Here is a 27905-nt window from a genome sequence, read left to right on the forward strand (position 1 = left end):
GGCTCTGTCCCGTGGGTCACAGGTTCCACGATACCCCTGGTATTGTCCAATAAGTCCGGTCTCAAAATTAATCCTCCTGTTCCTAAGTCACAAAAATGAAGAGACGTAAACCTGTCTCCAGTCAAAATAGAGAGCTAAGAGGGCCTGGTCACATGGCCACCTCAGCCGACCCAGGGCAGGGAGTGAATTGTTGCCTTTGTTTTTCCCAGCCGTTGTTTATGTCTTGGACAAAAAGACCATTTGTCATCTCTGTGGACACAGAAAAGTCCAGCAAAGAAAGGAGAGCCTGTGCGAGGCTGGTTGCCCATGAGATGGGCCCAAATTTTGTTTTGTTGGCTTTTAAAAAATTAAATGCTTGGGGTTTTTGTTTCTGATGCAATGTTTATGCAAAAGATAGCTGGAGAAGGGGGTGAAAAAGTCTTCTTGGCAGCTTATCAGTCATTTGCACAGATCAATAGGAAAAGAGTTGTTTGCACTTTGTTGTGGCTGAGGCAGAAGGACTGGCAAGTGCCTGATCAGATACTTGTCCCAGAATGAGAGAGAGAGAGACTGCAAACCCCCCCCCCCACCTCTTGGATGCCACACACATACACCCCCCTCCCTCCCCCCAAATGCCTTCACAGGGAAGCGAGAAGTAGCATTTCTTCTCAACCTTCCAGCGGGGGGGGGGGCTGCTGCGGCCTCGCGGCGCCCTCTGGCGGCAGGCGCCGGGAGCTCAGCGGGGCGGGGCTGCCCCCCCCCGGGTGAAAAGCGCAGCCGGGCCAAGGAGAAGCCGAAGCCGCGCGTCTGGCTTAAGCCGGCGCAGGCGCGCTCCGGCCCGGCGAGGAGGCTGCTGGGGGCTGTAGTTTGAGCCGCTTAAGGCGGGGCGAGGCTGCCGCTCCCAGGCCGGCGGCAGGCAGAGCGGGAGTGCGGGTCGGGCTCTTCCCCGCGCTAGGAAAGCGGAGGCGCGGAGGGTTCCGAGGGGGGCCGGCAGGATGAACGTGGTGCTGGCGGTGAAGCAGTACGTCTCCCGGATGATCGGCGACAGCGGGGCCGGCATGAAGGTCCTGCTGATGGACAGGGAGACGGTGAGCCGCGGGGGGTGGGCGCGGGAGGGAGAAGGAGCGCGGCGAGGGGGGGGGAGGCGGGGGGCGGGGGCGTTTCGTAGCGCCCCAAAGCCTCCCCGCCGAGCTGAGCGAGCCCTGACTCGCTTGCCCTAGACCAGCATCGTGAGCATGGTGTATACGCAGTCGGAGATTCTGCAGAAGGAGGTCTACCTCTTTGAGCGCATCGATTCGGCCAGCCGGGAGAGCATGAAGCACCTGAAAGCCATCTGCTTCCTCCGGCCCACCAAGGTGAGCCTTCCCGCTCCCCGCTCCGGAGGCCGTGTCGCTGGGGGGCTTCTGTCATTCGACGTGACTCTGCTCCCCAAAGTGCAGCGGGGGGGGGGGGCTCCTTCTGCCAGGGTGCCAGAGCAGCGTCCCTTTGTGGTGCTGTCAGATACTTTGCATGCCCAGAAGGGGTATGTGGTCCTCTGGGTAGATTTTTCCTGAATAAAATCAATTATACTTTCTACTTAACCGGTTTGCTGCTAGTTTGCTGATCTTTCCACTTTTTTCTTTTTGGATTTGTTTCTACCTTAGGAAAATGTTGGGTATCTTATCCAGGAGTTGCGGAGACCCAAATACAGCTCTTATTTTATTTGTGAGTACACCAGGCCTTTGCCAATATTTCCTTCCTGTATTTTGTTCTCTCATGTATAACTTATGGCAGGACTGGGGGTTTGTGTACAAAGTATTCAATTTAGTGAATGCTTCAAGTGTACATTGAGTGCGCAGCTGACCTCACTGCCCAGCTGCGCACTAATAATAAAAAATAAAGTGGGAAGGGTCCTTGGAGGTCATCTAGTCCAACCCCCTGCTCAGGCAGGAAACCCTGTACCGTTTTTGGAGGTCATCTAGTCCAACCCCCTGCTCAGGCAGGAAACCCTGTACCATTTCAGACAAATGGCTGCCCAGTCTCTTCTTAAAAGCTTCCAGTGTTGGAGCATTCACAGCTTCTGGAGGCAGGTTGTTCCACTGGTTAATTGTTCTCACTGTCAGAAAATTTCTCCTTAGTTCTAGGTTGCTTCTCTCTTTGGTTAGTTTCAATCCGTTGCTGTTTGTCCTGCCTTCAGGTGCTGGATAGTCTTGATATCTTTTTCTTAATTTGAACTTCAGTTGGGTTTTGATAGCCCAGATTAAATTTTCTCTATGCGAGAAAGGAGTCTGTCTACGTGAATAAATGATACACTCCAAGTACCCAGCCTGAGCCTGCAACAAAGCTCAGCTTCTAGGAGTCACTTTCGGCTTAAGTGGCCACATTGACTCCTCCAGGGGCTTTTGGCCTAAATGGCCATAAAACATCCAGTATTCACCCAGGGAGCCCTTGGAATAGGTAGTTCTGTTATTTTTTTTACTTTGGTTATGTTCTTGCCCAGAGTCTATTGATAGGTTGGTTTAAATCTGTATAAAAAGACCAGAGAAATCTCTATAAAAAGTAAACTCCCTATAAAAAGACTAGAAAAGGGATACCCAAACGACAATATACATGGTCTGATTTTGAATTGCAACGGTTGGTTAAATGATAGTTTACTGATGTGTTGTGTCTGAGGTCTGCAAGTCAGGTGATCTGCTTTTGCCAAGCAGGGCTAGGAAACAGTCCCTGCTTTTTGCCTGCACTCATCCCTCTCTTTGTTCTTTTTGCACTGCAACATTTTGGTGAACTTTCAAAAGGCTGTTCTTCTCTGCTGGCTGCTTATCAAGCTATCATTTCAGATTTCAGCAATGTGATCAGTAAGAGTGACGTCAAGTCTTTGGCAGAAGCTGACGAGCAGGAAGTGGTGGCTGAAGTGCAGGTATGTGCTGCCCAGACCCCACACTCGCTTTTGTGAGTTGAGGAGGTATTTTAGAAGCAGAGAACCAAACCCACAATCGGACAAAGGCTTTTAAACAAATGTGCTGGTTGTGCAGAAGGTCAGGCCTACCGCTATCTGCTTTCAGGGATTTGACTGAGTCATAACCAGTTTGTTGCTAGCACGGTGGTGGATCCTTTCTACTTTTCTTTTGGTAGGAATTCTATGGAGATTACATCGCTGTGAATCCACATGTGTTTTCTCTCAACCTCCCCGTCTGCTGTCAGGTACGTGGTCCAGGAATGTGGGGGAGAGAACTTCCAGTGCCACCGCCTTTCAGGAGCATCTCTGAGTCTTTGGGCTGACTGGGCAGAAAGATAATTGAGAGCTTGCTGAATATTGCACTTCCTAAAGACTTTGGGTGGCTTTCTGCCAGTTTTAGCTTCCATGGCTCTTAGGTGCTTCAAGAGATGTTAAGGCACGAGCGATGGACTTTCTTCAGTGGGAATATGAAGCAGTTCTATTTAGGTAACAAAATGATCTTTATAGGAGCATAAAAAACGTTGTTAACACTGCTCCTATCTTGCCTGCCTTATGGCTCACTGATGAATGATTATTTTGTGATTTAAGGATATTAAGATATATTTAAATGTATTTAGGATTTGGTTAAATTCTCTAGCTTTGCATATTTCTCCTTTGCTGCCATTGTCTCTGACAGGAATCTAACCAAAATGGTGTGATCGATGGTTAGTTTTTAATATATGACTAATCTTATAGGTTTAATTAAAACCTGATAGTGAGGTAGTTGGTCCATGGGATAAGAATGGGATGCCTCATAAAACAAAAAATCCTGTTTTTCTTTATTGGGCAACTTTCCCCAACCCTGGTCCTAACCAAAAATGAAAAGTGTAACCAACCTTCAGTGGTTTCTTCCCATCCTGCAGCTTAAATGCTTTTTTGTATACACTACAGTGATGTGACAGGGACATTGAGGAAGACTTCTTTTTTCTGGAAGTCAAAGCTTGCATCCACGCCGTCTTTACCTGAAGCTTAAATCCAAGAGCAGAGTGACAACCTAATAGCTGAAGTTGAGCCAAAGAGAATTTTATTTTGGAAAGGAAAACTCCCTTCCAAATTGCCGTTGGACTGGTGTTTCAGCTTGGGAGGGGGGAAATGCCTGCAGTGTGGACCTTGCCCCTCCACCCCATTAGTCTGCACTTAAAGCGCTCTCTCCCAATACTTGCTTGGGGCCGAGCCTGGGCAGCTGTTTTGCAACTGTTGGCCGTTTTGTGTTTCCAGGGCCGCAACTGGGACCCAGCCCATTTGTGCAGGACTGCTCAGGGCCTCACCGCCTTGCTTCTTTCCCTGAAGAAGTGCCCCATGATTCGTTACCAGCTCTCCTCTGACTTGGCTAAGAGGCTGGCTGAAGGCGTCAAGGTGTGGCTTTATGTTCTCCGTATTTAGGAGACCCCCAAAGCCTTTGGCATTCAGACCGCTTCTCTCTGGGCCTTTAGAGCACTGGCCTTCTGGGCGGCTGCCCCCTTTAACGGAGGGACCCCTTTTGCCCCAAACAGCAAGTGATCACGAAAGAGTACGAGCTCTTTGACTTCCGTCGCACCGAGGTCCCTCCGCTGCTGCTGCTCCTGGACCGCTCAGACGACGCCATCACTCCGCTTCTGAACCAGGTGAGTGGCCACCTCAAGAGCTGCAGAGGCTTTGAAGGGCCAGCTGTGCCACCACGGTTGGAGTCTTCAGGGCAATGGGGTGTGTGTGTGTGTGTGTGTGTGTGTGTGTGTGTGTGTGTGTGTGTATTCCTCAAACAGCACCTCAGGAGAAACGACTGCCGTCTCTCCGCTTTTCTCCCTCTCTGTCTAGTGGACGTACCAAGCCATGGTTCACGAACTGCTGGGAATTAACAACAATCGCATTGATCTCTCACGGGTCCCAGGCATCAGCAAAGACCTCCGGGAGGTGGTCTTGTCTGCTGAGAATGATGAGTTTTATGCCAGTGTAAGAAGTTGGGCTGCAAATCTGCATTTCGGATTTTGGATTCCAGTTCCGCCACCGGGTTCTGTTTCCCCTGCCACCAGTTGAGGCTTCGGATTAAAACTTGGATGATTGGCTCTGCCAGAGCCGTGAGTTGGACCCTGGTCTATTCATCCAATAGCTGGATTTATGCATCACCCTTAATATGGTTGTTCGGAGCCTGAGTCCAGCCAGTGATTTAACAAACCATTGCTTACTGCGATGTGTACAATCAGCCAACTTTGGCCAAATGTCAGATCGCCTCAACATACAATTGCTGGCCGCACGGAAAGCGCTTTTAATTAGGGGCTTCCAGTCCTTTTGTCCAAGAGCGAGTGGCCCAGCCTCTCCTGAGAGCCAGCTGACCGATTGCAATACTCTTTTGTGGCAGCTGGGGTGGGAGATGGCTGGGCTCTCTGCAGCTTTCCCAACCTGTGAGGGGTTGGGCCTCTGGGGTCTCCCTCCCCCTCTTCAAATGGTTCCCTTCGCCTCTCCTCAGAACATGTACCTGAACTTTGCGGAAATTGGCAGCAATATCAAGAACCTGATGGAGGATTTCCAGAGGAAGAAACCCAAAGAGCAGCAGAAACTAGAATCGATTGCAGACATGAAGGTTAAGCGAAGGGGCGGGTGGGACATCCCCCCCCCACAGTGTAGCCCTGCTTGCTCACCTGTGGGCACAGGAGGGTGGGCAGCTGCTCGCACCTGAGAGTTGAGGCCGGGGGGAGGGGGTGAAGCCTGCTCTCAATGCAGGAGTTCCCATGACGAGTTGGCTCAGAAGAGACCTTTGCCTGGTCAGCCAGGAGCCTTCCCCAAAGCTCTCCCTTCCCCTTCCAGGCCTTTGTGGAGAACTATCCCCAGTTCAAGAAGATGTCTGGCACCGTCTCCAAGCACGTGACGGTGGTGGGGGAGCTGTCCAGGCTGGTGAGCGAGAGGAACTTGCTGGAGGTGTCTGAGGCCGAGCAGGAACTGTCCTGTCAGAATGACCACTCCGGAGCTCTGCAGGTACCTCTGGGGCCCTGTTAACGCACGCCAAAGGTTAGGCCATAGGCTTGACACTCCCGTGCTGCTGCTGCTGCTTCCCGCGCTCCAAGGGAAGTCCGGGTGCTCCCTTGTCACGATAAGCCAATATGTGTTAGCCACGAATGGGAAGGGGCTCTTTTCACTGGGTCCCACCGTGGTCATTCAGGGGTGAGAGAAACGTATCCTGATGGTGTTCTCCTCTGCCTGAATCGCCCTCACCGGTCAAGGCTCAGCAAGTGGGAAGATTGGAGGGCTCCGGGTCTCCAGGCCCTGCCTTCCCCTGCTGCAGATCCTCCGGTTTCCCTCCCTTCCCTTTGGGATGTCGAAGGCTGCGACTGGCTGGCTGGTGCCCTTCGTAGCAGAAGGGTTGGTGCCATTGATACTGAGTTTTATATCGCAGCTGCCGTAGCCGCTGCCTTTGGGGATGGTTTTAAGAACAGAAATTGGTCTTGCCTGAAAATAGTGCCGTTGCCAGCATCGCACAAATCGGTGGACAGGCAGGGTGTTTAATTTCATCATTTCTTTTTTTTTACATTTCAGTGCAGTTTGTATATTTATATCTCTACTCGTAAATATCTTATCAGATATAACTATAGAAATAATTCATGTAACATATATTTCTCCTTAGAATTCTATTTTGTTAATCGGAGTCTATCTAAATTTTATTGGAAGATTGACTCGTTGTTACATATTCACTGGAAATTTCTGAGGAATAGGAAAAATTATAGCTTATCTTCTTGAGACGCGGCCTCCCTGCTCTGCTTAAGGTCCTGGGCAGTCTTGAGAGCGGCAGCCCTCTTCTCACTCCATAGAGCATTCGACGCCTCCTGCAGAACCCCAGGGTGACCGAGCTGGATGCTGTCCGGCTGGTGATGCTCTACGCCCTCCGTTACGAGCGACACGGCAGCAACAGCCTTCCAGGCCTCATGCTGGATCTCAAGAACCGGGGTGTTTCCGAGAGGCTTCGCAAGGTAAACGGCCTAAGGGAGGAAGCTTGCTGGATTTGGTGGTTCTGGGTTTGGCTAAAGTCAGTAGCTTCTTGAAATCTCTGTGGAAACCTGCAGGCCGTATTCAAGCCTTAAAAGTGATCCTCCCCTCCCCCCCCCTTCTTGAATAGCTGGTGCCTGCCATTACCGAATACGGAGGGAAATGGGTTCAATCAAGTGACCTCTTCGGCCCAAAGGATGCAATGGCCATTACCAAACAGTTCCTCAAAGGGCTGAAGGTATTTTTCTTTCTGTAATTCTTAGCTATATCTGTATTATAGTTATAGTTGCGTTCTTACTCGGCATGGGGGTGGCTTACGAAAGAGCCAAGTGAAATGGATGCCTGTGCAATAAATATGCAGTGAAGAAGGATTATGTTTGTATATGAAAATGCAAAAATGCAGTGAATTTCATCAGCCCCTGAGATGGGGGCTGAATTCCCTCTTTTCATTCTAAATGTCTCCTCCTGATTAGGGGGTTGAGAATGTGTACACGCAGCACCAACCTTTGTTGCATGAGACTCTGGATCAGCTCATCAAGGGTAAACTGAAAGACAACCAGTATCCATATCTGGGCCCTAGCAGCCTACGTGACAGGTAACAGACATCAGGTGTTTGGGGAGGGGAGGGGAAATCCTTTTGCTCATACAGGGTTGATTTAGACTCTCCGGAGGGCCAAATTCGATAGGGCAGGTATTGAATTCAGTATTTGCAATGATCATTGAGGTTTTTTTAAGGTATGAAATGTTAATGGTTCCTTAATTGAGATGCTGTTGCTAGAACCGTGGCATTCTCTCGATGTGAGGGACTACAACACCCATCTCTCCTCCCTGCCTGTCTTGCAGGAGGGAAGCCTGAATGGAGGAAGCGCGGGCTAAGGAGATGAGTCCACCTTAGTTTGGGACAGGAGGGATTGTGGAGCCCTCTCATGGATTGTAAAATACTGCTTTTTGAAAACTGAAATACCAAGGTTACGGAATAAATTGGAAAATTTCCCCCTCCCCATAATTATTGGACCGTTAGGAACCATAACTACGGAGACATTAAAGTGGCTGACAAAATTAGAATTATATCATTTTATAGTATTAAATTTACAAGGTACGGCTTTGCTTGGAACCGCATATATATTTCGGCAGTGTTGGAGGCAAAGCCTGGCCCGGCCCTAAACGAACAGCATTTCCCAAGTAGCGGCCTTTAAAAGCAGCTCTGTGCAAACGCTGACAGGCAAGCCTCTGCAAAGATGGCTTTGTCCACCAAGCCTTGCCTGGTCAGAGGGCAAGAGGTCATGCAGCTGCAAGAGAAGCTTCCAGAACGGGAACCGCCAGTGGGCCAATTCTTCCAAAGGAGTTTCTTGGGTCAGGGTGGTGCTCACCAGCTAAGAGGGCAGCCACTTGTCCCCTTTCTGCCCTTTTCTGAGCTCTCTCTCCGTGTTCGTTGCAGGCCACAAGACATTATCGTCTTCATCATTGGTGGGGCAACTTATGAGGAGGCGCTGACGGTGTACAACCTGAACCGCACCACCCCTGGTGTCCGGATCGTGCTGGGGGGGACAACGGTGCACAACACAAGGAGGTGAGTTGAAGGTGGGGCAGAGCCGTCCTTTCCCTTAATCAGTGAACGCTGGCAAAGCTCTAGTTTTCACTGCCCCGGATTTCTGGGGGGGGGGGAAGGGGTGCAAGGGCTTTACCAGAGTTGAGTAGTTCTGCTCCAGATTCACTTGTGGGCGGGCGCTGCCTTCTGGCACTCGGTTCTGAGAAGAGGCGCTGCTGGGTTTCACCTGATTTTCCCCACCTGCGGCTTCCAGGGGCATCACGCCGAATCCTACGGAAGGGTTGGGGGTGGGGTTTGTAGCTGACTTCTCTGTGGAGAGTTCCCGGATGGAAAGGCAGACTCGGCCTTTTCCCAGGGTGTTCGTTGCCCCACAAGTCGGATGGCCAGCAGGCAGCCCACCATAGCCGTTCCTCCTCCTTCCAGGAGGTGTGGCTCCACAGAGAAGAAGTGGCCTCCCCCCCCCCCTTTGACGCCTGTTTCTCCTTCCCTCGGAAAGGGCAGCTCCTGGAAGAAGGAAAGGCCTGTCTCAGAGGGAGGAGGGGCCTTTTAGAGCTTCTTCAGGCACTCCTCCACAACAGGGTTACTTTCATGGCTCCTGGGAGATGTTTTCCTTGCAGAAGAGCCCCTAATGAACAGTCTCCTGTTTTTAAAAGGTGGGGCTCCCAGGCTCATTTATCCAGATCTCGTCTGGTGATCTTGGGGACCAAGGAATAGGCCAGGATTCCAAAAAGGGGCTGTTTCCCAACTGCTGGGGACTGAATCAGTGGCCCTCAGTTACCTTTCCGTGGCACAGTACTTCGAAAGACCACCTTTGTTTTTAAGATTTCAAGAGCAGGGCTGTAATGGCAATGTGTGGATGGCAGACGTTGGCCTAAGTGCAAAATGTTCAGCAGGGGACTTGCTGGGGAACGTGGGGGGGGGGGTGAGTGGGGTTTAAAGGTAGTGACCAGTGCAGGACCGGTTAGGTGGAGCCCAGTGATTGCCTCTGGACCAGCTGTGTGTTCTTGCCGCCTGGTTAATCTTAGTCCCCAAACCAACAGACACCCCCCTTCCCTCCCGAGACAATAACGAAGGTGAGGAAAGTCCCAGGATCTCCAAAATAGTTCCTTTAGCTGCCTCCCCCCCTTGCAGGGTTGATGGCACGAACCATCCAGAGAACCCCAGAACTCTAATCGAGCAAGTTAAATCAGAAGGCCCAGAGTGGTTCTCGTTCACCAGAACTAAAGTATTAGTGGTGGGAGTTGGGTTAAGGCACAGTAGGTGGATTTAAATCGTCACCATCACCCTTTCAAGGAATGATGGGATTCGTAGCCCATTGCTTCAGCACGTAGAATAAACCGTTTTTGCCTGCCTGCCTTTTCACCTGCTCTAGTCCTTCTGGGAGGCAAACCTTCGGTCCTCTTGCAGTAACTGTTTTTTCTTTCTGATATCTCCCCGGTGTGTAACCGCAGGCTTTAAACAAATGTTCCTCTCAGCGCATATCTTACCAGCTTCTGTATTCACACCTCTTTGAGGCAGCCGATCCATCTCCTAGAGAAGGTCACTCTGTCAAGTTTCCAGCTCAGGGCAGAAATCGGTTCAGCAAGTTATAAGAGGCGAGGGGGGAAGGGAAGGTCTTGAGTTTGGTAGCAGAAACCCTGTTGCCTGGGCAGCAGCTTCTTCAGTTCCCGCTTAAGTACACGTACAAGCCTGCAGACACACACGCACCCGTGTGAGTGTGAGTGCGTGGGGTTTTTTTTTTTACAATTAAGTCACCTGAATTCTGTGAATCCGCAGGTGTGGGAGACGTTCACCTCCCTACCACATAGCCCTACAACAACCCCAGAAGCAAAGCTCCTTTGAACTCTCAGAAGTCAGCAGGCAGCTTTTGAGCTTGGGTGTGCTTTTGAATCACAGGAGTGACTTGGGTGTGAAAAATTGCCCTGCAACACAACCAGCTGATTGAAAGTGGTAGAAGTTGGTGAAAAGCAGCTGAGGTCAGCGGTGGCCTCTGCTGCTTTCAGGGCAAAGGTCCCTGGTGGGTTTGACCTTTGCTTCCTGATGAGACATTTTCAGGGGGAGTTTCCTGAGGAATGAGAATGGTGGGGAGAAAGAGGTGGGCAGGGGGGGGGGAGCAAAGGGACTTCCTGGCTTTGTCCTGGAGAGAATAGCAGGTAGAAACTGGGGCTCTTCTCACGTTCACAGGAGCAGAGAAGGAGCAAACCCTTCGCCCTCCCTCCCTCCCTCCTTCCTCTGCTCCTTGTCCCTCTACCCAAGTCTGGTGTGCTCACTCTGCACCATGCGGAGTCCCCAGATGAGGGGAAGGACCCGGAAGAGCCTGGTCTGTGTCCCCTTTGGCAAGTCCTACCTTCCTTCCTTGGTTCTCGGCTTCAGTGCAAAACCCTCCTCATTCCTGCTTTCGGTCTACTTGCCTTTGGCCCCGTGTGCCCTCTCTGACCCAAATCCTGCTCACTTGGCCCAGCCCAGACATTGGCCTTTGGAGACAGCCGGTGAGAAACGCTCCTTTTCTTTTAATTCTTCCTTGGTGTGTTTCGGTCTTCCCCCAGTTTCCTGGAAGAAGTGTCTGCTGCTGGCTTTCGAGGACGGGGCACAGAGAGTTCGCAGGGGATGGCCCAGGCTGCAGCCAGGCGGCTGAACTGAGGCAGCACTGCCATTGGCTCCTTCCTAGCCATCTCAGATCGAAATCTGTCCAACGTGCTGCAGAAGGCCACCTTCAGGTTTCCCTTCACGTACCATAGCCAGCCAGCGCAGATGGGATGGAGGCTATGGTTCTTCTCTCTCCCTCCCTCTCTCTCTCCCCCCCCCTTCACTCTCCTTTAGATAATTTTTTGAAGAGTTGCACAGGAATGCGTAGGAGCCTTCCCAATTGCTTCTTTAGAAGACTGCACAGTCTGCTGTTCGGGTCTCCCTTTCAGGGTCACTTCTCTGCCTGTTGTTTGCCTCCTGGGCTGAGTCCCCCATGAACTCCAATAAAAGGACGCTGTGCTTTTATGGCAGAGAGAGAGACCATCTGGGCTTCTTTTTTAAACAAGTGGCTTTCTCTGGAAGCGCTGCAGGCTGGCCGATGGGCCAGAGAATGGGGTTGCGACTGTTGAGGCCTCCTGAAGACCTCAGAGGGTGGGGGGCCGTGGGGGGATGGAGCTCTTCTGCCCCGTGGCTTCATCTGACCTGCTAAAGAGCACAGTGCAGCTTGCTGTGGAGGGCCCAGAATATTCTTGGCACCCTCTCAACTGCAGGGCTGAATTTTTACATACTTCTTTGTATTTCCAATTTGCTCCTATTTCTCTAAGTTCTGCATGTTCCTGTGTGGGGCGATTAGAAGCTTGCAGGCTTCTATTTCATGCTCCCCTTTAATTTGTACTTCCCTTGCGTTAGTTCTGGCATCAGCAGGGTGCTGTCATGTGTCTGATTAACGAAACATTTCAAAGAACTTTCAGGCATTTATTTAACCTAAAAAGCCTTTATTAGCGTTACAGAGATGTCAGCATGGCATTGTGGAAGTGCTAAGATCTGAATTTCCCTTCCTTTGCACATAACATTCCAGGCATTTCCCCTCCCCTATTTTGGGGTCATGGTTCACATCTTCCAATTAACTTGGAGGGCAAAGATTCACTTCCTTTCTCCCCCCCCCCCTTTCCTTATATTCTCCTCCCCTTTCCCTGTCACCTGATTTAACTCTAAACATACCAGACAGTTCTGCATATATTGTCAAAGCAAGAATATTCAATATTAGCAGCGTTGACAGGTGCCTTGGAGGGTTTTTAAGCATTCCCAGTACTTGGCCCCTGGTCAGTCCGATGCTTCAGGTGGTGAAGTTGGCCCTTCTGCTGTCCTTGGACTGGAACTTCCAGGAGAGCCAGCACTGAGGGGCGCTGGGGTCCCGCTCCGGGGGCCAAAGCTTAAACCAGAATTCTTGTTAACTATTGGTCGTTGAGTGTGTGGGTGAAACACCCACCTCCTGAGACTAATAGATTTGAGAAGAAGAAGCCATCAATGTGGCTTATTTGTGGCTAAGACCCGATTTTTCCTGCGAGGGCTTCTGTGGGAGCTGCCCTAGGATGCTCGCTGCAGGAAGACAAGATGGCGGGAAGGAAATCACTCGGCCTCAAGGAGTCCTGTTCTTCCCCTCGTGGGCCCAACTCCCAGTCTGAGCAGGTTAGGTTCTCTCTCTGATGCAACATTTCTTCTTTTTTGATTAGCTGTAATCAGAAGTGGAATTTTGAGTGTTAATGATTAGACCTAATTAAGCAGCTTGTTTTCAAGTTAGACCCTTCTTGGCCGGGAACGGAGACCTGGAGGGAAGGGAGGAGGAGGTGCTGCCAGGTCTTCTGTGGGGTCTCTGTCCCCAAGGATCAGAAAAGGCCCCTGGCCCCAAAGCCTCCTTGTCCACGGCCGGCCCAGGGACTGTGGGAAACCCCTCTGGCAGACAGTCGAGAGGCAGCTCTTTCCCCCAGGCCGGAGGAGGCTTTCTTGGAGGGACCGGAGGCAAGAAACAGGATTCTCCTTTTGGGCTTTTACAGGTGGTCCTCGATGTACGACCACAATGGAGCCCAAAATTTTTGTTGCTAAGTAAGACAGTTGCCGCAACAGTCGTTAAGTGTGAAAAATGTCATTTGTTTCAGTGCCTTTTGAACCGTCACTAAATGAACGGTTGCAAGTCACAAATACCTGAATTGCCTTTTATTCCTGTTGCAAGCTGCCCAGAATTTGGTTGCTTACGAATAATTTAAATAAATAAGTAAGCCCTTTCTTTTGGTCACATGACTGAGAACTAAACCTCCCATGTTTTGCCACTCCATCTTTTTGTCCCGGCCCGTGTTCCACGGTGTACTCTCTGCTTGCGCAGGACTGTGCTGCCACCACTTGAGACGAGGCACCTGGCCTTTCCACCGACGGTTCACCGAAGCTCTTTCCCACTCAGCAATGGGTGGTCTCGCTGGCAGCCCACTTGTGCCCAGGGGTTAGCAGTGCGGTGGGACTCTCCTTTGTGCATCTTCCGTCCGCAGGCAACCCTGGTCTGTGTCTTCTTCCTTACGTATAATAATGGCTGGGACAAGGACTCCAGCCATGGTGCACGCTCACAGGGCCTTGTTCCAGGGTAGATGTGAACCTCTGCGGTTGTCACTCTGCCCTCCCAGGGACGCCTCTGGAGCGCAAGTCCTGCCAGGAGAAAAGGCACAAGAGCGGCTGCTGTGTCTACGCCAGGACTCTGGGAGGGACGCCGTTGCAGGTAAATAGCTGGTGAGCCTGGAGCCTGGACCTCACGGACACATGGCAGCTCCCCAGACACTTCCCCCAAGCTGCGTCGTCAGGCAAGCAAGCAAGGCTTCTTTGTGCTTCTTACCAAAATAACTGAAGATGGTTGCCATCCTGCTCTGAATCGGATCTAGCTCTCCCTGACCTCAGTTTCTCCACTGGGTTTCAGTGTGGCTGAGAGTGGTGTGACAAGGCTTTCTCTAGATCTGTGACACTGTGTGTGTGTGTGTGTGACAGAGAGGAAGAGGGAGGATGTGGATGTGGGGAAAAACAGCACCCGGCCTGTGTTCCTCCAGGCCTGCCAGGTAGTGCTGGCCCTCTGGCTCAGATACGCAATGAGGCAATGACCCGTTGGAGAATCACCACAATAATTGCCACTCAGAAACGTTGAGCCTGCTAGCTGCACCCAGCCAGCTGTCGGCCTGGGCATTGGCAGGCAAGATACAATGAACGAACGGCTAAAATAAGTCAGCCACGGTGGGAAATGTTGGCAGCAGACGTGGAACAAAGAGAGTCCTTTGCCATTTTGGTAAATCATGCTAAGCTGGAAGTGAGTCCAAGATGCTTTGCTTGGGGAGAGGGTGTTTGGTGGGAGACCCCGGGGGGGGGGGGTGGCGCAGGTCCTGGCTACGGGGTCTGTGCCCGTCTGCCCAGGCAGGTCTGGAAGGGAGTGAACTTCCACGTGTCAAGGTGCCCCTGCTGCCGGTTCCTCTTTGAGTCGTGCCAACAGCCAGCCCTGTCTGGAGGATCTTCTCTCACTTTACATAACCGAACCGCCCGGCACTTCACTCAGCACTCCTGAAGCCCCACCAGCGGCTGCCTGCCTCTTGGGCTCCCGGGGCCTTTGGCACCATGTTGAGAGCAGTGGGCTGCCATCTTCTCCGAGGCCCGCTGGAGTCCCAGTGTCCTTTGTATGCGGCTTCATTCTCTCTTCGCCTTTGTCACTTTATGGATCCTGTTGCCCGCTGAAGACTTTGGTTGGGTGCCACAGCTTGGGGCGCCTAACCAAGTTCACCAAATGGAAGTATTTCTCTCAGCAGGACCCTGGTCTTCTCCCAGAGCTGTGCCAGGTCGCTGGAGGAGCGTAAACCTATTTCAGGAAGGACTGTACAAAACAAGCGTGTCTGTGCCTGTGTTGCTTTGCCTGCCTTGTGTGTGTCCCGGGGAGGTGTGTGTGTGTGGGGGGGGGGTTCCTTCAGCCTTCCTGATCCTGCTTCGTTCCTCCCTGACTTCTCCTCTCTTCCCAGCCAACTGACTCAAACAAAGAAGAAAGGGTCTCCTCCCTCCGTCCCTCCCTCCCAGCTTCATTTGCCTCTTTCCTTGTGGAAACGTCACGGCTAGATGGTGCTGTGGAGCCCAGAAGAACCCTTTCCTTCCATGCCCAGGCGAGAGAAAGGAGGAGGAGGAGGAGGAGGGAGAGACGGAGCAGGGGAGGGGGTTTCTGGGGGTCCCTCTGCCTGCAAATATGTGTGGGCATCACAGAGGCAAATTCTGCCTCCAGGTCATGGGAGCTCCTTTGTGCTTCCCTTAAGGAGGAGAGATTCCCCCTTCCCAATAACTGCACAGATCTTCAATTCTCTGCCCGGCAAAGACCCTGCCCCCCCTCCCACATACCCTCTCTCCCCCTTCCCTTTCCTCCTCTGGACAGCTGCATTGAGGAATGATGAAAAAAACCAATTCGGCTAAACGGGTGAGTCCTTTTCTGCTTTCTGGGTAGCCCCCTCTCCCCCGGGGGCCTTTTCCTGGCATTGTTATTGTCCACTTTCTCTGTTGGGTCTGTGGGCGATGGGGGCCCTCAGGGTGAGCCAGTCTTGTTCCAACTTTCCAGCCATCCCTTCGTTCCCCCACCCCAAAATCCGCTTGTCTTTGCTTTCTGATTGTTCAGCCTTTCAAGCGATGGATGCCGTCCCCAAATGTAGGATCTCCATTATTAAAGCTCTGTTTGCATTAATTTAAAAACCCTCCTCCATGTATTTCCCTTCCCTAGATGAAGAGAGTGTGATTAGAAATGTAGAGAGAGTGAAAATGGAAAACATTTGCCTTGTGAAAGATACGGTTTTAGTCTGAATTTCTCAAGGAGAAGGCTCTATCATTGCAATTATTAAATGCTGATTGGGCCAAGACCAGATTGATTCCAGCCTACTTCTTTATATAAAGCAGGTGGCAGCATTGTTTTGATTCTATTTATTTATTCACCTTGCATCATTTCATCTGCTTTGTAATTGTGGTAGTGTTTTTTTTTTTAAAAAAAAAAAAACCAATGCACTGTGTTAGGGTGATCTGTGTGTGCTGTTGCTAGAGTCCCAGGTGCTTTGGGGAAGGGCCAGGGCCAGCGATGTTCTGGGCCAGGGGAAGGCTGCTAGCAGGGGGCAGGCCAGAGACGACATCCCCTCCCCTTAACCGCTTCTCTCCTGCCTTTCTCCTCTCCCACTTGCTCCCCCCCCCCCCCGCCATCCTTTGCTCCCCTTCTTTTTGGACTGCAGGGGTTCCAGGAGGGGAACCAGCAACTGCTGCAGCCTGAGAAGGTGGGCTGGGTCCGAAAATTCTGTGGGAAAGGCATTTTTCGGGAGATTTGGAAAAATCGGTTTGTGGTGCTGAAGGGTGACCAACTTTACATCTCGGAGAAGGAGGTTGGTAAGAGGTTGCTCACATTCTGCTTCTTTAGACAAGCCTTTCCTTTGCTTTCTTTCCTCCCCCCCCCCCCCAGCAGTTTGGGTGGCTGAATTCTGCAATTCTAGTTGGTGGGTGAAAGAGGAAGTTGAGCTGGAAGAGAGACCGTCAGCTGGGCTTCACTTTCCTGCAGGAGGGGCTGCCTTTTCATTGCCCTGAAAGCTTGACTTCAAATTCACTGGCAAAATGCTCCTTTGACCCTGATCTGGTCAGAACCTGCCAGGAGCTCATTCCTGGGGTTCAGGTCTTGTGGCCCAGGCTGGAGCCTGCAAGGAGATGTGGTGAGATGGGGGGGAGAGAGGTTGGGGTCAAGGGGGGATGGGTGGCAGTCCCAGCAATGGACTGCCCTCCCTGGGAAGGTGTTTTGTGGGAGGCCCACAATCTAGGGGACTGTTGATGGAGCCAGTCCCACAGAGAGGAGGAAGGGCTTGGATCGGTCAGTGGCTTTCTCCTCCGTGAAGTCCGAACTTTGCTTCCTATCTGAACTGACTGGCTTGTGGTCAGCATCTAGGAGGCCATCCCTGCCTCTGTGTAGGGTTTTGGACACTATTTGGGGGCAGGGGGTTGTTCTGATTGCCAACTCTGGGGCTGTGCTGCTGCAAACAGGGTCAGGATGCCTGCTTGCAGAAACAGCCATGCCTTTATAGGTTGCAAACCCAGGTGGGTTTTGGCCAAGAATCCCAGATCCCTCAACAAGCTCCCTTGAAATGAACTCGCAGATCTTTGAACAAGGCCAATAGCCTATCTCAGCTGCCAGAGGAACCTGGTTTCTCTACTCCTCCTCCTCAAGGCTGGGAGGGTTTCCATGGCAGTTGACCAACAGGGATGGGCCTCCTGTCTTCATATCTCCCTTTTCTGGCATTCGGGAAGCCTGAGGTGAATTTTGCATATTTGTTTTTAGGATTTCTCCGTTCGGTGGCTTTGGGGCAAAGTACGTGTTACATGCAAATTGTTTTTCCACTGGCTCTTATTAAAACGAGTGTCCCCGAATGTCTGTTGCTTAAAAACTTGTTCTCTGATGTCAGGTTTGTGTTGCTATTTCTTCTTTGCGATAGCCACTTTCTAATACAAACTTTTGGTGCTCAAACATTGCTTGGAAGTTTCACACTGATCCTAATTCTGGATGAGGAGGAAGCAAAGTCTGCTTCCTTCTGGTAAGAAAGAGATGCAATTTGTGATCTATTTCAGCTTTCATCCTTCTCCTCGGACCTGTCCTTCCTGGCATCAGATTTACCCAGGCCCAGAAAATAGTTGCTTTTTTTTCTCAGTTCCCATTTGTTCCGCTTCACACATTTAAGGAATAACACAAGGGTGAAATGGACAGGCCTCTGCCCCCTCCCCGCTGCCTCCCATTTTGAGGTAAGCACGCTGGGCTGAGCAGACAATGGAGGCGGAGGAGAGGCCGGGCGGCCTGTGGGACAATAGATGGCGATGAGCTAATACTGTATTATTAACTTACATAATTTGTTACCTGTTATTTAGCGTACTCACAATAACCAGCCATCCACCCAAGCCGAACCTCAGCTCCTGGGCCCGGGCCGAGGCCAAAAGAATTGCTTAGATTTGCCCTGAACCCGAACAAGGGCTTGGCTGGTAGGGGAAGGGAGGCAGCATTAACCATGCAGGCAGGGGATGAGCCAAGCTGGGTCCGGTTGCAAGTCATCGGATAGCAGGCAGGCCGCCCATCAGACGGAAAGGGGCTGGTGGGGGCGAGGGGGGGGAGAGGCTGAGCTCCTGCTGGTCTCTGTGCAGCCTGGAATGGATCCGATTCTGCCCCGGCCACCCTGGAGTGGCCCCTCTCATCCCCCTGATGGCTGCCCTGTGCAGGACTGTCATGGAGTTTTGTGCAGCACATCTTTAGAAAATGGGCTCCCAATGGAAGCTTTAATTTTTGCTTTTACTCTGAAAAACAAAAGGGAAAAACGCTCATTGTTTTTAGTGCTGGTACTAATTATAACGCTGGGGAGAAACGTCCTCTCCTTCATTCCTGCCCGGGAAGAGGCAGGACCCCGCCAGGATAGTGGTGCTGTCTGTGATGCAGCCCACGTGACTTAAAACTGTCCTCCTTTAAGCTTTTAGTTAATGCAAACTTGATACCAGCTCAAACCCCATTAAACCTTACTAGGCAGGCAGTTCAGATTTCCTGTCCACTTACCATTCCTAGGTTAATTAGCGTGTGTGTTCTTTTCCCCCAGTTGCAAATCTGTAGGATTTATTGCTAACCAGGTAGCGTCTGTTCCCTTGTCCCAGAAAAAAATCCTGCTGTTCTGTGGATTTGGAGGGGCTGTCAAAATTCAATGGGAGGGGTTGTGTTTTCATGCTGTGTTTAGAATTCTCCATATATCTTTGATATGGTGGGTGAGTGAGTGAAAGCATTTTTAATCTAGATACCATCACATGCCCTTGTAAATCTGTGGTCTGTCTGCAGCTCAGAGATGAGAAAAACATCCAGGAGGTGTTTGACTTGAACGATTACGAGAACTGTGAGGAGCTCAGGAAGTCCAAAAGCAGAAGCAAAAAAAACTATAGCAAGTTCTCCCTCGCCCACTCCAAGGAGCCTGGCAACACAGTAAGCTCCCTCCCTCCCTCTCTCCCGGCTGAGCATTCAAGCCCCTGCTTGGGGTACCAAGAGCTCTGGCTTCTGTTGGGGGTAGGTGGGTGGCCAGCCTGGGAAGCCTCTCTCTCCTTCCAGGCCCTGGAGATCCTGCAGAAGGGAGCAACAGAGGAGCCCCTGGCTCAGCCAGCTTCTTCAGGGAGTGACGCAGCAGCACGTAATCCCAGACCCGAGGGCTGAACTGCAACCTGTCTGGGTTTCTCTTTCCCTTCCACAACCGTGTTTGCTATTCAGACTGAGGCAGCCTGGCTGCTTTTTCTGCTTCTTGGGCTGTCAGTAGGAATTTGGATAGTATTTCCTCTGATTAGGAAGGGATCACAGCAATTTCTGTCTGTTCACAGCAGTTTCACATCTAGGCTGTGAAGCGATACAGCCCAAGGGGACCTTCAGGCGGCTGGCTCCCCTTGAGCTCACTACCCGACTGCTGGCCGGTCCCACTTCCTCTCCAAGAACAGAGCAACACCCCCCCCCCAACCGTCTGTGGGCTGAGTGTTTCAGTCCTCCCATCCCTGGTCTTTTCACTGGGTCTTGCAGGCCACCGTGTCCTTGCTTAGAGCAGCCTCCCTATCTGGTGCCCCAGATCTATTTTGTTTTATTTACGTGTGCATCATATTGATATAAACGTGACAGATGCCTTGGACCTGCTGGGCTCCCACTGCCCACGGGCACTGCAGGCCCAGCGCCTCTGGGGATGGCCGGATAAGCGGTTGCAGGTGGGTCGTCAGACAGCAGTTGAGAGGAAGCCACTGTTTCCTCCTTCAACACAAAGCTGCAGGTGTTACCTTTGACTGAATTTATGAAGGACAGGGCCAGGCGAGACGGGTACGCCTCTCCTTGGTTGCCGATGACGCTTCCCTCTCTCTCTCAGGCACCCAATCTCGTCTTCCTGGCTGTGAGCCCCGAAGAAAAGGAGTCTTGGATCAATGTGCTCAACTCTGCCATAATCCGGGCCAAAAACCGCATCTTGGACGAGGTGAGCAGTCTGGCACTTGGATCGGCCTGTCCTGACCCACAGGCTCCATGGCCCTTTCCGAGTCCCCGCCTGGGGCAGAGCAGGAGGAGCTCAAGAGAGAGACCCCGACCCTTTGGGTTTGCTTGCAGTCAGTCATGGGAATTGTTTGTGGCAGGTGCGGCTCACCCAGAATTGTTTTTCTTCAGCCCGCAGCCCCATTCGTTGGGGGTTCCAGACCTTTCTCGAAAGGGGGTCTGGCAGTGGAGTCTCCATTCTCAAGTGTCCGGGTTAAAGGTGGCAGAAGGCCCAAGTTGGCCTCCCTGCTTGTCGTAATCTGTCTTACGTGGCTAGGAGCGCTATTAACTTTTGAGTTCATTCTGGGTCTCACTATTCTGTAAAGAAAGAAGAAGAAAAACTGGAGAGTGGCAGAGATTTCCCCTTTCTTTTAATCCTCTTGCCAGATCTGCAGACTGAGAGGAGAGAGGAGAGAGGTGCAGGGAGATGGTGCCAGTGCTGTATGAGGCCCCGTTCGGATCTGTGAATGGTCAAAGGGTTTCCTATCTAAAGTAAAATTGGGCGCAGAGAAAATAAAGGGGGAGGGAACAATAGAGAGCAACGGAGTAGATTTTTTTTTTTTGTTTAAATTTAGAAAAGGGACCACTTTTGGGTCTGTAGAGGAGGAGCAGAAGAAATGAAGGGGTGGTTGATTTTCCATGGTAAGGTGAGAGAGATCATTTTAGGGGTTGTTCAAACCAGAGCGGGAAGAAGGGAAGCTGGATAATGTTCCCTCCTGGTTGTTTCTCTTGTGGTTCAAATGACAAAACCAGACCTGCTGCTGGCTTGGGGACTCGTCCTCCAAAGCCGCAAAGCCAAAGAGGGAGAGATAAGGGGGGGGGGGAGAGAAAGAGGCTGGGGCCAGGATAGGCAGGCGGGAGCTCCAGGCAGCTTACAGAAATGGCTTAAGAGGGGATAAACTAGATGGGGGAGAATATGGTTTGGAGATGCAAATTCCTGCTTTTATTCAGGAATATATTTAATTTTTCTTCTTGCCGACATAGGGAACTGGCAAAATGCTTTTTCCTTGAGCCTGGGGCTTCTATCAGAGGAAGAAAACTTCCCAAAGAAATGCCAAATGAAGGAAGAGGCCAGAGAGAGCTGCAGTCTGATGGATCGGGGGAGGGGGGAATCATTTACGCTAGGTGTGTTGTGTGCCTCATATTCTGGCTGCTGACGGTGTTCCTGTGGCTTCTCAGGTGACAGTGGAGGAGGAGAGCTTCCTCGCCCACCCCACTCGCAACAGAGCAAAGATCCAGCACTCCAGGCGGCCTCCGACCAGAGGCCACTTAATGGCTGTGGTGAGTGCAGGAGGGGGAAGGGAGCAGGCTCCCATTCAGCCGGCGAAGCTGCCCGAACTGCTGCTGCTTCCCCTTCTCATAGCTGCCTGCGCAGTCTGCTTTTCTCCCAGGAGTTCAGGCGGGGCCGGGTGCGCCTTTCCTCTTCACGGGCCCCCTTTGAGTCACCAAAGGCCAGGCGGGTCACGGGAAGCCCATGTCCGCTTCTGCCCACTCAGCTTCCCCCATTCCAGCCCTGTGGGTTCAACCATACCTGTCTGGAGCTGTACAGACTGTACAGGATATGCAAACTAATACCAACACATAGTTTTTTACCCAAATCCCTTTTCTGTGATTCTTTCCACCCTTCCTGGAGACTTGGTTTTTTTCACACATGCTCTCTCTCCGCCCGCCGCCCCCCAATTTCCCCTGCCTTTCTCCTGCCTTTGCAGACATCTACCTCAACCTCTGATGGGATGCTGACCCTGGACTTGATCCAGGAGGAGGATGCCTCCCCAGAAGACCTCGACACCTGTGAGAAGAGTTTCCGGGTGGACCTGGACAAATCAGCCGTTCATTTCACCCCTGGCCGGAGGCGCTCAGATTCAGAGACCATCAAGGAGAAGAGCAAGACAAACAGTCTCCCACGGAGGAAGGACACGACTGGGGAGAAGTTCTCCACTCACAGGGAGGCCTTTGGCAAAGGGGCCATGTACACCCCTCAGGTCCCCAAGAAGCTCTCTCCCTTGGAGAAGAACAAATGTGCCTCTATGGAAGAAATCCTCTCCTGCTGGGACTCTTCCTCAGCTGGCCAGGCGTGGCTGAGGAGCGGACTCAAGGACCGAGGGGCTTCCCCTGAGCCCGAGCAGCTGGCCAGGATACAGGAGCTGGTAGCCTTGCAGCTGGAGAAGACGCAGGGCCTGCTGGCGGAAGCGAAGGGCTACGGGGGAGAGGCGCAAAAGGCACCGGAGCTCGCCTGCGCCTCTCCTGTGGCCCCCGCCTCCCCCTCCCCCAGGCTGGACTCGGAGGCCGCCTTGCAGGAGATCCAGAGGCTGCTGGGCGAGGCCTCCTCCTACTGGAGCCAAGCCCAGAAAGTGCTGCAGGAGGTGACAGAACTGAGGCGCCTCTACCAACAACTTCGGCTCTCGCCCCCTACGCCTCTGGGGGGGCTGCGGCAGCCGCCTCAGTGCAGGAGGAGCCTGATGTGAAGGCAAGCGGTGGGGCGACCTCTCGGGAAAACGGGGCGCAGGGCAGCCAGCAGGAGGGTGCAGACATTGGGGAGCGGATGTGCCGCTTGCATTTGTAGCACTGGATGCTTCCCGGGTTCCGGCTGTTACTCAATCCTTACTCTTCACCAACTCAGTTTTTTCCTCACTTCCCCCACATTTATAATGTCACCCATTCCTCTCTTCCAACTTCAAGGCAGCCTATTTCAATACGTCCTTCGTGTCCGAAGTGCAGCAACTTAGAGACAGCATCTTGGAGCGTAATTTTTCAGAAGCAGCATGGTTCTGTTTTGGGCCCGTGGTTTTCTCACTGAACCTCTTTCCAAGAATGGCTTCCAAACAGTGAAGTCCTCCCGTACAAATGCCCTGCGGGTGCACCACACTCTCAAATGCCAGGAGACGTGGGTTGCATCTCCGGCTCCAGGGGGACATGGCCTCCTCAGCAGGGTCCCTCCTGGGTCTCCCTGGATCTTGTCTGGCTGCTCTGCCCTGCTCTTGACCGGAACTGGGGAAGCAGCTTTGGTCCTTGATCCCAGGCAGTTATCTGGTCCACAGGCTTAAAGCTTAGGTACCTCACAACATCATTTCCCTTAAGTCCTTGGCAGATATTTCTTATTCCATCTGACTTTGCCCCCTGAGCCCCATTGCTTTCCTCAGCCCTGCTTCTGGCCTTCAGATGCAGCGCACGAGCAGCAACAGGCACCGTGTGCTTAGAAAGTGTGACAGGCGTCATGCAGTTTTGCTTGTCGGCAGAATGTGTGAATCCAGGTCATCTTCAGGCCTGCCTCTTATCTTTTTGGTGCAGCAGGAGATAGCCTGAAGCGTTCCATGGCCACCCGTGCCACCCATCGCTCCTTTGGGAGAAGTCTTGGCCCCACACACTCTGCATCTTGTCCCCTTGAGCTGAATCTCATTTCAGTTTTGGTGACAGGAGCAGGTCTTCTGTGGCATCAGAAGAGTTGGCCCCAATGCTCTGTATACTCCATCAGCCAACGGCCTTGCCACATCAACCAGTAAACCCAGCCCTCTTTCGTTCCCTTTTTCCATCACTGATACTGAAGCACAGTGGACATTGTGTTGGACAGGTGGAACTCAAGAGGATGTCGAATGTGGCCATTACTCTCTGTTTACTTGCAAAACTGTTTGCCTGTGGAGAATTTACTGGTGGTTAAAAGGGCTCTCGGGTTGAAGTCAGAGCCATTGGTTCACTTGTGCCTCCTGCTCTTCCTGTGTTCAGAGAAACGGCAGAGAGGAGGGTTAGGGTCCGCAGGATTTGTCCAGCCAGCAAGATCCTACAATAGAAAGTGCTTCCCTGTGACAGAGTCATCTCGCTCCCCATTCTGTGGTCATTGCTCGCTGCTTAAGAAGGCAGAGTGTCCCCTTGGGATCGCCTCTCCGTGGCTTCGGTCCGCCTCGTGCTGGTTCAGCCGAGAGTCAGGAAGGGAAGACTCAGCACAGGTGGCCTCTCATCAGGTGCCTTCGTGTCCTGGTGGATGCTCCCCACTCTGCACTCTGCTAAGCAGAATTACTGGGGTCCCCCACTGGTGGAACTGGCGAAGAAGAGTCCCACCCTTGGTGTTTCCACGGGTGGCACTTTCTGCTCTGGCTTAAGAGGGAGAGATGCCCAAGCAAGTCTTCCAGAATCATCCCTCCAGAAGGGGGATTGGAAAGGGATGCTTTTTTTTGGTGACCTCTGCCTCACAATAGGATTTTCCAATTGGCCGCAGGTGCCCTCCTTCCCCTTTTTAAAAGAGTTTGAGAAATTTATTTGCCCTTCTCTTCTTTTTCCAAACTTACAACAGCCTTTGGGGGAGGGGGAATTACCTTTGGGTTTCGTTTTACATCCCTCTGAGTTTTCTTAGTGAGTGACCACATTCAGAAGTCAGATTCACATCCTAATTCTGTAACAGGTAAAAGGCAGGTGCACAAAAGTCAGGATTAGCATGTAGCTCAATAAAATTAAAAAGGGAAAAGAAACTTGTAAGCTGGTTAGTTTTAGGGCAATAGAGAATATGGAAATAAATAATTAGCTCCACTAAAGAGAAGTTTCTCTTTGCCCTCTCTTCTCCCTGGAAAGGGTTGAAACCATAAGTAACAATGAAACAAACGAAGGTAATCCTTACCTATCTACAAATACATAGTTCAGTCTATAGGCTTATAAGCAAAATATTACCTATTCATCGGGGAACAGAGCATTGAAATACATAAAAAATGGCATTAAAAAAGGAGAGCTAATTAGGTTGGAAGGAGTTTAAGACATCTCTGTAAGGCGGTATTTCACATTGGTGCAAGCAGCTGTTCTTTGCTGCAGATTGTGGGATAATGTTTTGGGGATGATGGAGATGAAATTGGCATTATTGCAATATTTATTTTAAAATGTGTTTTCACTGTTCCATAGTAAATAACACCAAGGGCTGCCCATAGGTTTTGTCCTTTTTTTTTTTTTTTTTTTTGAAGGGCTGCAAATGGACACCACAGTTGTTGATGTGTATTTTTGTTGTATGGCCCTCGGCGTATTTCGTTCCCTTCAGATTTGTAGGGAGAGCAGGCGTGGTCCCCTTGCAGCTTCCCCTTGAACGCCGCCGTCCCCGGGCTCTGGACAACAACGGTCACTGCTCCGAGCCAGGAAGTTGGATCTAGAGGGCGCTGGTGCTCTGGAAAGAGAGAGAGAAAGTGTTGGGGATGGTACACTTCCCTTTAACCTCCATAATTTTGATTTGTCATTTTAGCCAGGACAGGATTTATTCTAGAAACACCTTTTAGTTCTTTTCTTCAGGTCTGAGCTGACTTGGAAATAATTCCCTTTTCAAAAGGTTTGACTTCCTCTCTCCTCCTCAGGGATTTTTCCTCCCACACGTAGATTAGGTAACCCGCAGTTCGGAGTAACACTCTGTTTTCTTTGCTGCACAGCCTCACCCGTTTTCAGAGAATTCAGGGCTGGGCTTGAACAGGGAGAAATGCACAGGTTTTGTGCATCTGATCTCAAAGCACCAGGGTCAATCTTTTTTATTTCTGGGGAAGACCTACCTGAACTGCAGATATCTGGAAACCGCTAGATGGCAGCAGAGAGAGATGGGAAATTAGCATCTTGCTGCCATCCTGTGCTGCTCTGGATTATGGCAGCCCTAATTTGATAACCTTGATTATGTTGCTGCTTGTAAGTAATTTACTTATGTTTCCTTTTTCTTTGGGATTTGTTATGTGACCATAAGTGGGAAAACAAGTTCTAGATTCCAGCTACATTTCATTCCTCCTCCAACTTTCCGGGGTCCAAGCTAATTATTATTGCATTTTGGGAGTCCCTATGCAGAGTGTCCTGTGGCAATTATTGGCTGGGCATTGGCGTGTGCTTCCGTGTCGAGAATCAGTCCAGCAGCAATCCCATACGCACGGCCACAGCTTAGGAGCAGCGGACTGCTGCCACTGAAGCCTTGAATGGGAGTGAGAGGAAGTGAGGAAATTGGGAGGAGCAGCTTGTGTTCCCTACGGGGAAAAGGGGTGACAAAGCAGAGTGAGACCTTTGAGAGCCATTCCTTTCCCAGACAAGATCTACGCAGCTGTGGCTGTGGGTGGATTGTAACAACTGTATGTGTCTCCTGCAAAAGTCAGCAATGCATGTGCCGTGACCCCAATGCATATGCAATCCCCAGGCAAAAGCCCACCAGTGCAACCTGCATAAAACTGTGTGCACTATTGGATTGGGGCAAATAGTTAAATGTTGCTTCCAGCCCCAGAACTGTGAAATTCTATGATATCTATCAGTGTCTTAAGCATTTACTAATGTACTTATACTGAGGCAGAGAGCACAATACAAGGGAAAACACGTTAGTATCACCTACTTCTTTTCCCCTTCCCTTTTTCATTTGTTTCAAAAAAAATTGTGGATGCTAAGAAGCTAATTTATTTTTTAAAAAAAAATCTATGCAAACTGCTTAATAAAATAGTTTTCCTTCCTTCGCTCTCTCCTCCTGGGCACCATAGCTTGCATGTACAAGCCTATTAAAACCTGTAAAAGGCTTTTTTTTCCTGAGAACTGACATGGAATCTCGACTAGAGGCTTTTGGTCTCCTTTCTGCATCTGTGGTGAGCTTCCTTTCTTATAGGGCTACAGAAGCTGTTGGGACACCAGTGAACACTGTTGGCAGAGAACTTTCTTCTGCTCTGGAAAATTTGGATGATAATCCGTGTGTAACTAAGGGCCAGTTTCAGGGTTTCTCGAGCAGAGCAGGAGCTGAAGGATGCCTCCCCCAAGGAGCCCATAGCCGGAGGTCCATCCCTTGGCTTGGCCTCTGCCAGGCTGGTCCCTTGCTCTGGCTCCAAGCATGGCACTTCCAGTCCAAGTCTCTTCCCCGCAGCTCTTCTGCTGTGGCACATGGACGTTCCATCCGTTGCTGCTGCTGCTGCTAGAAGCTGCCCTGCCTTTGTCCAGATCCTTTCTTAATGCAACCCGGCTAGTGGCGGTGACTGAACCTTCTGCCAGTCAGTACCCTTTGCTAATTATGCATTGCATGGATGGGCCACTCTTTAGTTTCTCAGCTTGTTACTTTTAGCAAGGTTGTTCTCTCTTGGCTATCTGTGGAGTTGTATATGTCATGTCTCCTCTTTGAGTTTCTTTCTTTCTTTTTTTTTTTTTTAACTTACCTAAAAGTCAAAACCTCCCTTAATTTCCCGAGTTGACTCTTGTGACATACTTCTTGCATTTAGATTCTGACTTGGGTTCTGGTGTCTGTTTCTTCTCCGCTGTCCTCAGCACCTGCCTCGTCCAAGGAAGCCTAACTCTGCACTGATTTTTATGTGAAATCTTTTTTTAAAAAGTCCCACGTGCTGTCTGGGCAGCATGTTGCTCCAGCTTGCTGCTGTTCTTGTTTACCTGATTTGATATTTAAGGCTGTGCTAAAGATGAAAATAAAACCACTGAATGTTTTTAAACAGTGTATTTTTAGGTGTCTTTTCAGCTACAGGTTACAGCTAGCTTAAATTCTCAAGGAAGGGGGGGGTGTCCTGTGGGGCCTTCATTTGTTTGGGTAGCAGCACAGAAAATGTCAAAGAATTGAGCTGAATATTAGCAAATCTGTTTTTCTTCTTAATTTTGAGTAGGGCAGGGGATGGCGAAGATACTCCCAAATGGCAGAGTGATCTTTGCAGTGGAGAAATCCACCTGATCTGGTGGAAACATTCTGATAAAATCCACAAATGCGCGTGTGTGTTTTAATTAAAAGTGGGATTGCTCTCAACCTGCCCAAAGGGATACAGTCCTAATACAAAAAGCTTCTTGTTTCTGATTTTGTTGGTCAGTTCAGTCCCAACAAATTTCTGAGTTGCTAAGAGCCAGCCTAAGTTTGTCAAGTCACAAAGCTGACTTTGGATTTGGGGCAGGGAACCACTGGTTGCCAGATTGGA

At 50.9% G+C, this 27905-nt stretch overlaps 2 protein-coding genes across 6 annotated transcripts in view; both read left to right on the forward strand.

The window, feature by feature from the left end:
* VPS45 (vacuolar protein sorting 45 homolog) overlaps positions 1–11456 on the forward strand; it is a 52399-nt gene extending 40943 nt beyond the window's left edge. For 3 of the 4 annotated variants that reach the window (XM_039318595.1, XM_039318594.1, XM_039318592.1), the window contains 14 exons: positions 1200–1334; positions 1623–1683; positions 2796–2875; positions 3091–3159; positions 4172–4309; positions 4447–4557; positions 4748–4882; positions 5397–5510; positions 5735–5902; positions 6733–6891; positions 7038–7145; positions 7381–7502; positions 8346–8477; positions 11003–11456. In XM_039318595.1, the coding sequence (XP_039174529.1) occupies positions 1215–1334; positions 1623–1683; positions 2796–2875; positions 3091–3159; positions 4172–4309; positions 4447–4557; positions 4748–4882; positions 5397–5510; positions 5735–5902; positions 6733–6891; positions 7038–7145; positions 7381–7502; positions 8346–8477; positions 11003–11096 (1611 nt within the window). In that variant the 5' untranslated portion in view covers positions 1200–1214 and the 3' untranslated portion in view covers positions 11097–11456. Of the gene's footprint in view, positions 1–693; positions 1068–1199; positions 1335–1622; positions 1684–2795; positions 2876–3090; positions 3160–4171; positions 4310–4446; positions 4558–4747; positions 4883–5396; positions 5511–5734; positions 5903–6732; positions 6892–7037; positions 7146–7380; positions 7503–8345; positions 8478–11002 lie in introns of those variants that run through there. The other variant, XM_039318591.1, reaches the window with a different exon arrangement.
* Positions 11457–12091: 635 nt separating this feature from the next.
* Positions 12092–27434, forward strand: PLEKHO1 (pleckstrin homology domain containing O1). 2 transcript variants are annotated; one of them, XM_039318561.1, is made up of 7 exons: positions 16263–16342; positions 16516–16663; positions 18811–18951; positions 19865–19969; positions 20410–20514; positions 21202–21303; positions 21732–27434. In XM_039318561.1, exons 6-7 carry the CDS (start codon positions 21295–21297, stop codon positions 22485–22487), a joined length of 765 nt encoding a protein of 254 aa, XP_039174495.1. In that variant the 5' UTR covers positions 16263–16342; positions 16516–16663; positions 18811–18951; positions 19865–19969; positions 20410–20514; positions 21202–21294; the 3' UTR covers positions 22488–27434. The 2 variants fall into 2 exon arrangements, with proteins under 2 accessions (XP_039174494.1, XP_039174495.1); XM_039318560.1 differs by lacking the exons at positions 16516–16663; positions 20410–20514 and adding an exon at positions 12092–15402 and having other exon boundaries at positions 16196–16342.
* Positions 27435–27905: the final 471 nt, after the last annotated feature.

This window comes from Crotalus tigris, unplaced genomic scaffold, assembly GCF_016545835.1.
Source record: "Crotalus tigris isolate CLP2741 ecotype Arizona unplaced genomic scaffold, ASM1654583v1 scf7180000021444.432893, whole genome shotgun sequence".
Taxonomy (NCBI): Eukaryota; Metazoa; Chordata; class Lepidosauria; order Squamata; family Viperidae; genus Crotalus; species Crotalus tigris.